The 14,362-nt window shown below is 50.0% G+C and overlaps 2 protein-coding genes across 14 annotated transcripts in view; one reads left to right on the plus strand and one right to left on the minus strand.

The window, feature by feature from the left end:
- CIITA (class II major histocompatibility complex transactivator) overlaps positions 1 to 10,436 on the plus strand; it is a 48,589-nt gene extending 38,153 nt beyond the window's left edge. For all 3 annotated transcript variants that reach the window (XM_024233566.3, XM_009250460.4, XM_024233565.3), the window contains exons 14-20: positions 1,186 to 1,266; positions 1,982 to 2,074; positions 4,045 to 4,131; positions 7,747 to 7,830; positions 7,988 to 8,071; positions 8,810 to 8,907; positions 9,450 to 10,436. In XM_024233566.3, the coding sequence (XP_024089334.1) occupies positions 1,186 to 1,266; positions 1,982 to 2,074; positions 4,045 to 4,131; positions 7,747 to 7,830; positions 7,988 to 8,071; positions 8,810 to 8,885 (505 nt within the window). In that variant the 3' untranslated portion in view covers positions 8,886 to 8,907; positions 9,450 to 10,436. The remainder of the gene's footprint in view (positions 1 to 1,185; positions 1,267 to 1,981; positions 2,075 to 4,044; positions 4,132 to 7,746; positions 7,831 to 7,987; positions 8,072 to 8,809; positions 8,908 to 9,449) is intronic.
- The window catches only part of LOC100443937 (uncharacterized), a 43,721-nt gene that overhangs the window by 15,523 nt on the left and 13,836 nt on the right, over positions 1 to 14,362 (minus strand). For 8 of the 11 annotated variants that reach the window (XM_063717572.1, XM_054533470.2, XM_024233570.3 and 5 more), the window contains one exon: positions 12,090 to 13,775. In XM_063717572.1, the coding sequence (XP_063573642.1) occupies positions 13,695 to 13,775 (81 nt within the window). In that variant the 3' untranslated portion in view covers positions 12,090 to 13,694. Of the gene's footprint in view, positions 1 to 9,775; positions 10,789 to 12,089; positions 13,776 to 14,362 lie in introns of those variants that run through there. The other 3 variants (XM_054533469.2, XM_054533467.2, XM_054533465.2) reach the window with 3 other exon arrangements.

A 14,362-nucleotide genomic window follows, 5' to 3' on the forward strand; every position in this document is an offset into this window, starting at 1 on the left:
GCCGAGAACATTTCAGTATGAATTCAAGTGACCGTGCGCGGTTACTGTTTTTTAATTTTTATCAAGGATGCTCATTCAAACAAACAAATAACAACAAAATACCCACTGCTGGCACCATAATTTTACCAGAGAATGATCATTTTAATATTGAAAAAGTTCAAGGGACATAATTGCAGAATAAAAGACAGCTCTTTATATGGAATGCATTTAACCATATTTTTAAACTAAATGGCCCTTCTTTGTCCTTATTTTTCTCATCCCCTTGAAGTCTGGTCTAAATGTTGATCCAGGCTGTGTGACCCTGTGTGAGCTATTTGATCTCCTAGTGCCTGTTTCCCTATATGTAAAATGGAGTTAAGAGCCCATAGCTCAGAGTCTTGAGGAGTAAATAAGATCTAGGCCGAGGGAAGGGCCTAGCATGTCCCTGGCTTATAATAAATGCTCCACAAATGGTTCCTTTTGTTATTAAAATGCAAAGGCATATTAGTCAACCACCTGGTTTACCACTGGTGGTGGTCCTCAGCTGGCATTGCAGGACCCCTTCCCCAGGCTGGGGAGGGAGAAGGGTATCTGTGGACGCTGGGAAGAGTAAGAACTGGCTCCCTTCTTAGAGACAAAAGCTGGGGAGCCCCAAGCTGGGAGCCCAACTTACGTCTTTTTCTTTTTTTTGTTTTTTTTTTTTTTTTGAGACAGGGTCTCACTCTTACCCAGGCTGGAGTGCAGTGGTGTGATCATGGCTCACTGCATCCTCCACCTCCTGGGCTCAAGCAATCCTTCCACCTCAGCCTCCCAAGAAGCTGAGACCACAGGACACACCACCACACTCGGCTAATTATTGTATTTTTTGTAGAGACTGAGTCTCACTATGTTGCCCAACCTGGTCTTGAAATCCTGGGCTCAAGCAGTCCTCTTACCTTGGCCTCCCAAAATGCTGGAATTACAGACATGAGCCACTGTTCCCAGCCTCATGGGGCCTCTTATGGGGGGCTATGAAATCTACCCCAAGCAGAAAAGATTGGAGTCCTACGTGGAAGGGTTGCAGGGACCTAAGAGGCTGGGGTGGAAGGGAAGAGGAGGGGCCTCAGACAGGACCTGACTTCTGTGCCTTGTCTCTGCCCCACCCTGGGGCTGAATGAGGGGCTGTGACTGTGACTGGAGGTCTTACTCTTGCTCTTTGCCTCCTAGGCTGGGCCCCATCTCAGGCCCCCAGACTTTCCCCAAACTGGTGCAGATCCTCACGGCCTTTTCCTCCCTGCAGCATCTGGAGTGAGTATAGACTCTGGGACCCCTTCCTCTCAACATCTGGGTGCAGTGCTGTGATCATAGCTCACTGCAGCCTCGAATTCCTGGGCTCAAGTGGTCCTCCTGCCTCAGTCTCCTGAGTAGTTGGGACCACAGGTGCATGCTACAGTGCCTAGCAACCTCTGGGTTTTGACAACCCCAAATCCTGCCCCCAAGGCACATGCAGAGAGAAAAGCCCTCACTTTGTCCCATTTTTTCTCTCTTCCACCTACTGCATCCTCAATGTGGCTGGCACATGAGTGATGAGATGACTCCACATCAGATGGGAATCCCCAATGATAAAAAAAGTTGTAGAGCCTTTCGTGACCTTTGAAACTCCTTTCCTCACAACCTCATTTGTTGCTCTCAGCAATTCAGCTGGGGAGGGGTTGGGGAGCATAGTCCTACTTTACAATGGAGGTTAAGAAAGTTGCCAAGCCTCAGGGGCTTAGTTCCTAAGAAGCTAAACAGGGATTCAAGTCCATCAGGAGTTAGACTTTGCCCTCTGGCTGGCTGGTTGGAGCCCCCAGGTGATGAAGTCCTGGTCTGAAAAGCTCAGGAGTGTGCCGGCTGCCTATGGTGTATTAGAGCTGGGGGGTGGGAAGGGAGGTGCCAGGGCTGAGGAGGCCTACGCTGGGACGGGAAGGGTCAGATGGCCCCCAGATGCTAGCTGATGGCCCCCATCTGATTCCACCTGCAGCCTGGATGCGCTGAGTGAGAACAAGATCGGGGACGAGGGTGTCTCGCAGCTCTCAGCCACCTTCCCCCAGCTGAAGTCCTTGGAAACCCTCAAGTGAGTGAGCTGGGCCTGCCCTTCCTGCTGAATCTGGCCCCCAAAGTCCAGCTGACTTTTTAAAAATTAATTTAAATTTGTTTTTTTAGACAAGGGCTCGCTGTGTCACCCAGGCTAGAATATAGTGCTATGATCATAGCTCTGCAGCCTTGAACTCCTGGCCTCAAAGAATCTCCTCACCTCAGCTTCCCAAAGTTCTGGGATTATAGGTGTGACTTACCATGCCCAGCCCCAGTGGATTCATCCATTCATTCATTCATTCATTCATTCACTCATTCACCTATTCAATCAGCCATTCATCCTTCCGTTCAATGATTCATCTATTCACTCATGCAGTCATTTCCTTATTAATTACCCAACCATTTGTTAATTTAATCAACAAATATTTAAGGAGGACCTACTACGTGCAGGCACCTTTCTAGGCCCTGGAGACCCAGCTTTAAACAAAACAAATAAATCCCCTGATCTCAGGAATCTTAAATTCTAGTGAGGAGACACAATGAACAAGTAAACAAGTCAGTAATTATAAAGTATACAGTAATGAAAATAATGTTTGGTGACAGAAAATTATACTAGGGGTTAAATAGGAGAGACAGATTAGGATTTATCAATAAAGCATTATTATCAAAACAGTAAAACTTTTTAAAAACTGTTCTGGGCTCTGGAAAGTTGGAGATGGATAAGTTACAGGAGGATCAATGTGATTTTTTTCTTTTTTTCAGACAAGGTCTCACTCTGTCACCCAGGGTGGAGTGCACTGGTGTAATCATGGCTCACTGCAGCTTCAATCTCCTAGGCTCAAGCAATCCTCCCATCTCAACCTTCTGAGTAGCTGGGACAGGTGCATGCCACCACGTCTCTCTAATTTTTGTATTTTTTTGTAGAGATGTGGTTTCACCATGTTGACCAGGCTGGTCTTGAACTTCTGACCTCAAGCCATCCTCCCGCCTCTGCCTCCCAAAGTACTGGGATTACAAGCATGAGTCACCGTGCCTGGTTCAATCGGATTTTTTATTTTTTTCTTTTTTTTTGAGACGGAGTCTCGCTCTGTAGCCCAGGCTGCAGTCAGTGGTATGATCTGCTTATTGCAAACTTCACCTCCTGGGTTCAAGCAATTCTCCCACCTCAGCCTCCCAAGTAGCTGGAATTACAGGCATGCACCACCACACCCAACTAATTTTTGTATTTTTAGTAGAGACAGGGTTTCACCAGGTTGGTCAGGCTGGTCTTGAACTCCTGACCTCAAGTGATCCGCCCACCTCACCCTCCCAAAGTGCTGGGATTACCGGCATGAGCCACCACACCCAGGTCAACATGATTTTTTACTGAACCTAGAGGATATCAAAATCTTCCCACACTCCCCCTCACAACCAAGGTCTTAGGATGGCCAAATAATTTACTGGAATTTACTTAGCAATTTCCCTAATTGTAGGACCGTGGGACTTCTCCAGTAATTTCTAGTGTCCTAGGTAACACTGTAAGCTAGATTTCTTCTCCTTAGTCCTTCCCTCCCCCCCTTTCTTACCCACCACCCCACTTAAGTATTTATTGAGCACCTACTATGTGCCTAGCAGTGCTCTAGGCACAGGGATACAGTAATGAGCAAAACAGACACAGCCCTGCTCCATATGAAGCCCACAACCCGGCAGAAAGGATTACACAGCCATTAAACAAATAATGCCAACACTTATTTCATTGTAGTGCTGAAAAGTGGCATGGAGGGAAAAGAGGAGATGTTGTAAAATCACAGGACAGGTGGAGGCAGGAGGGTGCGCTCTCCCTCCCATCCACCTCCTCATCCCTGCCCTCCCACTTGGCCACAGGACCTAACAGTATCCTCTTATTTACCGAGAGGTAGCTTAAGTCTGTCGACAGCGCCATTCACAGCCTATGACCCAGAACTCTCCTTGAGGTCAAAGGGAGGCATGCAAGTTTGGTCCTGAGCCCTCCCCCTCACTGTGTCCCCACAGCCTGTCCCAGAACAACATCACTGACCTGGGTGCCTACAAACTCGCCGAGGCCCTGCCTTCACTCGCTGCATCCCTGCTCAGGCTAAGGTGAGTGGGGCCCCGGCTACTGGTCAGGTGCTGAGCTGGCGGGCTGCAGAGTGCAGGGAACCCATACCGTGCTGGCTGCAGGGGACACTGAGACCCTAGAAGCAATCACCACAGCCCTGAACAAAAGGATTAGCAGGACCTGGGGAAAGAAACTCTGGGCAAGTCACTTATTCATTCCTAGCCCCTGTTTTCTTACCTGGAAAATGGGAACCATCCTAATGGTCTATGTAAGCACTTGTCACAATGCCAGGTTGTGTTGTGCAATAAATATTGGTCCTTTTCCCCCAGGGATGGCGGGACCAGGCTTTTTCTGGAACCTAGGGGTGGTGGCTTCTGGAAGGCTAACCACGCACGGCAGCTTTTGCCGGCCTTATCACTTACATGCCGGTCACTGTTTCACTGCCACCTTCTGGTAGGCCTTGGCATAGCACCTCCTGCTTTTGAGTGACTTCCAGCCAGGCCCTGGTGTGGTCCCAGAGATAATCAGAGGACTGAGCTTGGACCAGAGCCTCAGTCATCCAACTCAGCATTACCAGCTCTTCTCACTCGACAGACTGGGAGAAACTGCTCTCCTCTTTGCCAGAGCTCTTCACTTACTGCGGACAGCCAGAGTCAGATTCCCAGGAAAGATGGCATTTGGTCCCTTATTATTTATTTATTTTTAATTTTTTTAATTTTTGTTTTTGAGATGGAGTCTCGCTCTGTCACCCAGGCTGGAGTGAAGTGGTGTGATCTCAGCTCACTGCAACTTCTGCCCCCCAGGTTCAAGTGATTCTCCTGCCTCATTGTTCCGAGTAGCTGGGATTATAGGCACCCACCACCACGTCCAGCTAGTTTTTATATTTTTAGTAGAGACGGGGTTTCGCCATGTTGGCCAGGCTGGTCTCAAGCTCCTGATCTCAGGTGATCCACCCGCCTCGGCCTCCCAAAGTGAGTACTAGGATTACAGGCGTGAGCCACCATGCCCGGCCACCTTTATTTATTTATTTATTTATTTATTTATTTGGAGATGGGGTCTCACCCAGGCTGTAGTGCAGGGGTGCAATGATGGCTCACTACAGCCTCGACTACCTGGACTCAAGCGAACCACCCACCTCAGCCTCCCAAGTAACTGGGTCCTGTACCCTCCTGAGACTTATTAATTTCTTCCCAGCACTATCACTGTTTTACAATATTTTATTTATGTAGGTGCTTACTTCTTGCTATGCAAAGAAACTCAAAAGCAAAAATAGAATCTGTCTGGTTCATAGTTGTGCTAAAAACTAGAGATACAAATATGAACTAGAGAGATGTCGTTCTTGCTTTTGAGTTTCTTTGCATAGTAGGAATTAGGCACATACATAAATAAAATATTGTAAAACAGTGATTCACGCTGGGAAGGAAACTAACAAGCCCCAGGAGGGTACAGGACTTCTGGGGAGATGATTCTTCTGTGGGAAGCTCTAGGGGAAAAGGACTCTAGGAAGAAAGAAGAGCAGGTGCAAAGGCCCTAAGTGGGAAAAGGGGCTGGGTTTTGAGGGTCAGAAGGGCCGCTGTGGCTGTGTGTAGTGAATGAGGGACAGAGGCTGGGCAATGGTGGAGGTAGGCAAGGTCAGGGGGATCCAGATCACACAGGGAGGCCCTTGTGGGTCACAAGAGGTATTTGCAGTTTTTTCAGTGTGAATGGAAAAGTAGGTGGGCTCGGGAAGGTGACACTTGATCTGATTTACACTTTCTTTTCTTTTTGAGACCAAGTCTCACTTTATCACCCAGGCTAAGGTGCATTGGCATGATCTCAGCTCACTGCAAGCACTGCCTCCTGGGTTCAAGTGATTCTCATGCCTCAGCCTCCCAAGTAGCTGGGATTACAGACGCCCTCCACCACACCAGGCTATTTTTGTGTTTTCAGGAGAGACAGGGTTTCGCCATGTGGCCGAGACTGGTCTTGAAATCCTGGGCCCAAGTGATCCACCCACCTCAGCCTTCCAAAGTGCTGGGATTACGGGTGTGAGCCACCATGCCCAGCCTGATTTACCCTTTAAGAAACATCATATTTCATGGAATCTAAGATGCCATCCATTGTAAGACCCCAATATAAGGCCAAAATGCAAACTGTGACACGCTATTGGTTATAAGACACATCCTGATCTCAGTGATATTCAAATGGTGACATGTATGTCTCGGCATCGATGAAATATGGTCAGATTACTCTCCCTGTGGGGTGGAGGAAGGGTCTCCAGCGTTCACAGATTGCAAAACCCCCATCTAGTTTCTGCACTGGTACCGGCCGACCTGTGATATGAGTTTATTTAGCCTGAATCCACTTGGCAGCAGTGTAAACCTGCTGCTTTCATTTTTTTTCTTTTTTTTCGAGACAGTTTTGTTATTGCCAAGGCTGGAGTGCAATCTCAGTTCACTGCAACTCTGCCTCCAGGGTTCAAGCAATTCTCCTGCCTCAGCCTCCCGAGTAGCTGGGATTATAGGCATGTGCCATCACACCCGGCTAATTTTGTATTTTTAGTAGAGACGGGGTTTCACCATGTTGGTCAGGCTGGTCTCAAACTCCTGACCTTAGGTGATCCACCTGCCTCGGCCTCCCAAAGTGTTAGGATTATAGGCGTGAGCCACTGCACCTGCTGCTTTTATATGCAGCCCTGCAAGGGAGCTCTAAGGCTGAATCACGGCAAAGTCATGGCCCTGAAATCATACTGCACCTGGCCTGTTAAAAGGCTGCTTGGTGTCGAGTAAACAGCCGAAGTTGGCATCAGTGACACTCATCATTCTATTTTCACTGCTACTAATGCTGGTTGTGAATACACCGCAGAAACTGGAGCTGGCCCAGTGACTGGCTTTTTCTCTTCCTGCCCCCAGTGCTGGTCACGCCCTCTATGTTAACTCATGTGACCCTCAACCAATGTTCCCGTGAGATAGTCAGAACCATAGCTAACATTTAGTTCATTCTAGGCACCAAGGCATATTCTAAATGTTATACCAGCATTGATTCATTTACTCCTCCCCACAATGACTCTATCATGCCCATTTTACAGATGGGCAAACTGAGTCTCAGAAGAGTTGAGTAGCTTGCCCAAGGTCACATAGGCAGTAAGAGGCACAGCTGGGATTTGAACTTGGGAAGTTGTTCTCCTGAGAGTTTCCACACAGTAAGGCAAGAAATGACTTCCTTTTAGTCCTGCTGTTTTCCTGGGCTCACTGTTTGACCACAGAGAAGTGGTCTCAACTCTCTCGGTCTCGGTTTGCCTGTCTTTAAAATGGGGCAATAATCCCAGTAGGTGTTGACTCCCATGGGGCTGACCTCCAGGCTGCAGGGGACACCGAGACCCTAGAAGCAATCACCACAGCCCTGAACAAGAGGACTAGTGGGACCTGGGGAAAGAAACTCTGAGCAAGTCACTTATTCATTCCTAGCCTCTATTTTCATATCTGGAAAATGGGAACCATCCCAATGGTCTATGTAAGCACTTGGCACAATGCCACGCTCTGTTGTGCAATAAATATTGGTTCCTTCCCCCAGGGATGGTGGGACCAGGCTTTTTCTGGAATCTAGGGGTGCTGGCTTCTGGAAGGCTGACCATGCACGGGCCTCCAATCCCTCCCCCTGGCCTCTGTTTCCGACAGCTTGTACAATAACTGCATCTGCGACGTGGGAGCCGAGAGCCTGGCTCGTGTGCTTCCGGACATGGTGTCCCTCCGGGTGATGGAGTGAGTGTGGGAGTCTGGGCGATGGGTGGCTCAGCCCGGGGTGGGAGACACTGAGGGTCTCTCTCTGGTGTCCTGGAAGAGCTGGATGTGGGGGTGGCCTTGGTCTGGAGCTGGGGAGTCCCAAGGGCCAAGCCCCAAGGTGAGTTTCTCTTGCCAGTGTCCAGTACAACAAGTTCACGGCTGCCGGGGCCCAGCAGCTCGCTGCCAGCCTTCGGAGGTGTCCTCATGTGGAGACGCTGGCGTAAGTCCAGGCAACCCTGGTGGGTGGAGAACAACTCACTCCCCAGGCGTGTGGCCCAGTGTGACCCCAGAGCTCAAATCATGCTCTTCCCTTCACCAATCTGCAACCCTGGGTGAGCAGACACTTCCCCCTCTGGCCTCAGCTTCTTCATCTGTAAAGTGGGGATGGTAATAATATCCACCCAAGAGGTTTTGTGAGGCTTAAACTAATCAAGCCCTATAAAGCTCTTATAACAACAGTAGCTGGCACACAAAAATGCTCAATAAATGCTATCTTAGGCTGAACCATATGAAATTGCTGACATCCACCCATTTTTGACCTGTAAAATTGGCAATTTCATATGGTTCAAGTTTATATTTTATTAAGTCACCATGATGTCCAATACTGGTTACTTTATATTCTTTCAAAGCACTTTTATCTCCACAATCACTCACCTCTTCTAAGACGCACAGGGTGGGTCTTACAAGACCCATCTCACAGATGAGGAAAATAAAGCACAGAGCAGTTAACTAACCTTTCTGGGGTCACACAGCAAGTCAGCTGCAGAACCATAAAGGTATCTCGGGCCTCCTAGGCTTCTCCTTTTCCCCATGACCCACAGCGGTCGGTATCTTGCCAGGGGAAAAGTCCCCAAGGTTCTAGGCTGGGTGGAAGGAGGGATTTGGGGGCAGCTGTCATTGGGGCCCCAGGCCGCCCTCTCTCCTCTAACTTGGCCCTGTGTCCCATCCCCGCTTGCAGGATGTGGACGCCCACCATCCCATTCAGTGTCCAGGAACACCTGCAACAACAGGATTCACGGATCAGCCTGAGATGATCCCAGCTGTGCTCTGGACAGGGTAACCAGGGTGGGCTTGGGAGGGGAGAGCCGCAGTGGGTTGGGGGCAGTGTCCTTGGGAAGGTGGCATTAATAAAATGTGGGCGGGACACAGGTGGGGCTGGGCCACCACCCTTGGACGCATGCGTCATCAGAGACGTTCCCCCCATCTCCAGCCTGGGCTCGGTGGAGCTGTCCTCCAGGCTTTGCGAGCTTGGTCCCTGTGGTCAGGCTTAGAGACCAGAGGACAGGAAAGTTGGCCATCCACATCCCACAGCCTCAGCGCTTGGAAGAGCTTCCTTTGGGGACTCCACGCCTTCCCAGCTGCTGTTTTGGCTTGGTGGCTGCCCTGATGCTCTGGGTTTGTCTCAGATGAACTTGCTTGACAAGTCTCCTGCCCCTCACTATGAAGATCGCTGTCCCCCAGCCCTGTGCTCCCCGCACTGTGCTGCATTCCCACTGCCCCTCCCATCCCCCCATCTCGATAGCACCCTTCCCAGGTGTCAAGCTGCCCCTCCTAGAGTGTCCTGGCTAAACCCCCTCTCCTGGCTCCTCCCTCTACAGCCTGTTCTCTGAGGACACTAACCACGCTGGACCTTGAACTAGGTACTTGTGGACACAGCTCTTCTCCAGGCTGTATCCCCTGAGCCTCAGCATCCTGGCACCTGGCCCCTGCTGGTTCAGGGTTGGCCCCTGCCTGGCTGTGGAATGAACCACGTCTTGCTCTGCTAACAGACACAGGCCCAGCTCCAGGTTCCTTTAGCGCCCAGTTGGGTGGATGCCTGGTGGCAGCTGCGGTCCACCCAGGAGCCCTGAGGCCTTCTCTGAAGGACATTGCGGACAGCCACGGCCAGGCCAGAGCGAGTGACAGAGGCAGCCCCATTCTGCCTGCCCAGTCCCCTGCCACGCTGGGGAGAAAGTACTTCTTTTTTTTTTATTTTTAGACAGAGTCTCACTGTTACCCAGGCTGGAATGCAGTGGTGCGATGTGGGCTCACCGCAACCTCCGCCTCTTGGGTTCAAGCGATTCTCCTGCTTCAGCCTCCCGAGTAGCTGGGACTACAGGCACCCACCATCACGTCTGGCTAATTTTTTAATTTTTAGTAGAGACAGGGTTTTGCCATGTTGGCCAGGCTGGTCTCAAACTCTTGAACTCAGGTGATCCGCCCACCTCAGCCTCCCAAAGTGGTGGGATTACAGGCGTGAGCCACGGCACCCGGCCACAGAGAAAGTACTTCTCCAGCCTGCTCTCCGACCAGATACCTTGACAGGGCACACCGGGCACTCAGAAGACACTGATGGGCAACTCCCAGCCTGCTAATTCCCCAGATTACAACAGGCTGGGCTTCTGTGGCAGCTGCTTTTGTCTGTGGGACTCAATGCACTGACTTTGTTGGCCAAGGCCAAAGCTAGGCCTGGCCAGATGCACTGGCCCTCAGCAGGGAAACAGCTAATGGGACACTAATGGGGCGGTGAGAGGGGAACAGACTGGAAGCACAACTTCATTTCCTGTGTCTTTTTTCACTACATTATAAATGTCTCTTTAACGTCACAGGCAGGTCCAGGGTTTGAGTTCATACCCTGTTACCATTTTGGGGTACCCACTGCTCTGGTTATCTAATATGTAACAAGCCACCCCAAATCATAGTGGCTTAAAACAACACTCACATTTATTCTGCTCACATATCTGTCATTTGAGCAAGGCTCAGCGGGGACAGCTCCTTCTGTCCTACTCTGTGTCAGGTGGGGCAGCTTGAGGGTTGGGCTGTGGTCACCTGAAGACTCGTTCTCCTGTATGTCTGCAAGGCAATGCTGGCTGTTGGCTGGGGGCCTCGGTTCCACTAAGGAATAGTTGGCTGGGACCCCTCCATGTGGGCTAGTTGGGCTTCCTCATAGCATGGTGGCTAGGTTGGACGGTGTCCCAAAAAGAGAGAGAAAAAGAGAGAGAGGAGGGGATAGAGAGAGACCACTTTTCATAACCTAGCCCGAGAAGTCACACAGTATTACTTCTGCCACACATATATATATATATGAGGCAGGGTCTTGCTCTGTCGCCCAGTCTGGAATGCAGTGGTATGATCACGGCTCACTGCAGCCTCAACATCCTGGGCTCAAGTGATCCTCCCACCTCAGCCTCCCGAATGGCTGGGAATATAGGGGTGACTCACCAAGCCCAGCTAATCTTTAGTTTTATTTTTGTAGAGCCAGGGTCTCACTATGTTGCCCAGGCAGGTCTTGAACTCCTGGCCTCAAGTGATTCTCCTGCCTCAGCCTCCCAAAGTGCTAGGATTACAGGTGTGAACCACCGCACCCAGCCTACTTCTGCCATATTTTGTTGGCCAGTGTGACAAGGATTGCTACTCTCCTACCCACCCTCCTTTCACCACATATGCACATGCACGTGTGTGCATGTACACACACATACACACACACACGCGCACACACCACAGCCCACCTTGGCTCAAGTCCTCTTTTCTGAGAGGACTTTTCTTTGTGGCTTCCTATAATTCAGTGGAAAATTCATTGTTTGGGGATGAGAAAGGTTGAAGCACCAAAAGCTGTACCAAGGGGAATGTTTGCCTCTGCCTCTGACACACAGCTCTGTTCTGGGAGTGAGCTGGTTTTTAGCGGAGATGGAGTCCCACCTTGGCTGCAGTGAGCCGGAAAGGGACTTGGCAGCTCCGCTTTCTACCCAGGGAGCTGCCGGTACGACTGTTGCTTTTCACTCGGGCATAGTCTGCTCAGAAGCCCCAATTCAAGACAGCTTAGCTTACTCCTGGTGGCAGTGGGAGCTGCCTGTTCAGCTCTAGCTCACCAGCCCCAAAGCCCACAGGATCAGCCTGATTCCCAAGCTCTGCTCGTCTCCCCAGCAAGTGAGAGTTGGGTGTCAAGAGAGTCTGAGGGATCCAGACTTGGCTTCATGGTTGATGATCTTTGCAGACAGGCAAGCACCTCCTGCCTCGAACCAGCTGCAAAGGGTATCAGGTGCTGCCATCCAGGTTCAGCTTGTAAATAGCTCAGGTGTCACCCTGCAAGGGATCCCTGCACTTGTAGACTCTACAGAGGCCATGGGCCTCCTGTGTGTGGAGCTACAGGAGTGAGCACTGAGGTGTGCTCTGATCATCCACTGTGCCGTGTGCCAGGTTTTTGGTCTGAACCACTGCTTTTGGTCTGTGTGATGATGAAATGAGGTCAGAGCCTGCAGTTATTCACAGTAACGATTTGTTAATGATAGCTACTGTTTATTATTATTTTATTTTATTTTTTTGAGACAGAGTTTTCACTCTTGTTGCCCACACTGGAGTGCGGTGGCGTGATCTCGGCTCACTGCAACCTCTGCCTCCTGGGTTCAAGAGATTCTCCCACCTCAGCCTTCCAAGTAGCTGGGATTACAGGCATGCACCACCACGCCTGGCTAATTTTTGTATTTTTAGTAGAGCTGGAATTTCACCATGTTGGCCAGGCTGATCTCAAACTCCTGACCTCAGGTAATCTGCCTGCCTTGGCCTCCCAAAGTGCTGGGATTACAGGTGTGAGCCACCGCACCCAGCCACTACTGTTTATTTAATGAGCTGATACATGCAAAGCCCTTATCACAGTGCAAGGGAAATTCAAAGTGCTCAGAAAGTATTAGCTCAATAAGTGACAACTGTGTGCCAGACACTGTGCTAAACTCCTACCCAAGAGGGATAAGAGTCTAGGGGCGAATGGCAGAGAGTCTAGAACAATGTTGCCTGGGCTCAACGCCCTCCTTACCACTTACTTATGCAAGCTAGTTCTCTGTGCCTCAGTCTCCTCATTTGTAAAATGAGCATAACCACAGCACCTTTTTTATAGGATTATGTGAAGGTGTGGTGAGCTAATAGGTTGAGAATTAGGCTCAATAACATCTTGGCTGTCATTATTACATATATCTGTGTTTCATTCTTGCCTCTGGCTGGAATGTTCCTCCCAGCTCTCCATATGGCCGATTTCTCATCCTTCAGGACTTGCCCCACTCTGCAACCCCATCACTAGTTTATCTTTTTCACTTATTTATGCAGTCTGCTCTTGTCCTAGGACATGAGCTCCAGGAGGGCGGGAAACATCTTGCTTTGTACACTGTTGTGCCCTCTGCACCCAGCAAGGCGCCTGTGTATAATAGGTGCTCAATAACATAAAATGAACAAATAATCCTCACCTGTTTCATTCATTCTACAAATACGTACTGAGTGCACAGTCATGAATAAGATGTTCCTGCCCTGGTGAGTCTTATATTTTAGCAAATTAAAAAAACTCTGGACAGGGCTGCCAGGTGAGGTTGGCCAGTCTGTACACTGCACAAAGGCACCTGGACAAGGGGGAACATGGGGGCTGCAAACCAGTCTGGGTTCTGCTTGCCAAGCTGGGAGTCCTGGTGTGGAGCCTTTTAACCCAGAGGGGCACCTTTTTGTAGTTAATGCACAGTCATCATAAGATGTGGATAAATTACTGACCCCGTGTCACAGATCTAAGCAATACTTATAGTCACACTCCTACAAAGGAATGGACTTCTGACTTCTTTGGAGGACCTCTCTGCAGGCAAAGGCACAGTGTGCTGGAAGTGCCCCTGAACCCCATTTGTCAGGTAGTAAAGCGCTGCTTGGAGGAATCAGGGCATGATGGTGCAATTCCACGTCCAGTGGACTGTAAGTCCGCGCACCTTCCAAATGGTCACTCTTCCTCTCAGGCCTCTCTCTGCATGCAAATGTCTCCCTCCTCACGCTCACCTTTTTCCTTGGGCCTCTCAAATGTCTTCTTTTCAGATTTCGTAGCTTTTCTTTCTTTAGCATCACATGAGGGCAAGTGGTGCTACAACTGTCTCCCGCGAGAGTTCTGCCGCCTGTACTCTCCCACACCTCAGTCTCCTCACCTGTAGAAAGGGGTCAGTCATTTGTACCCTGCTTCACTTGGTGTGTATGTGAAGGTGCTTTGAAATCAAGTGCTCTGCAAACTGGAGAGAATTACTACTAGTATTCCGTGAAACTACAAGCTGACCCAATTCCACTCATTTAATCCTTCTCTTGCTCTGTTGCCCAGGCTAGAGTGCAGTGGCGTGATCTCAACTCACTGCAACCTCTGCCTCCCTGGGTTCAAGCAATTCTCCTGCCTCAGCCTCCCGAGTAGCTGGGACTATAGGTGTGCGCCACTACACCTGGCTAATTTTTTTGTATTTTTAGTAGAGATGGGGTTTCACCATGGTGGCCAGGCTGGTCTCAAACTCCTGACCTCAAGTGATCTGCCCGCCTCGGCCTCCCAAAGTGCTGGGATTACAGGTATGAGCCACCGTGCCAAGCCCTTCCCCCCTATCTTTAATGAAGGTCTACCATGTGCCTGGCACAGGGGATATCCATGCCCACTTCTATGGGATTCAGGCCTGGTTTCCAGCTTGGCCTTCAGGCTTTTCCCACCACACCCCAAACGCTGTCCCTGGCTTGTGGAGTGGGGAGGGCCAGCCTG

The sequence above is a fragment of the Pongo abelii genome, chromosome 18 (genome assembly GCF_028885655.2).
Source record: "Pongo abelii isolate AG06213 chromosome 18, NHGRI_mPonAbe1-v2.0_pri, whole genome shotgun sequence".
Classification (NCBI taxonomy): Eukaryota; Metazoa; Chordata; class Mammalia; order Primates; family Hominidae; genus Pongo; species Pongo abelii.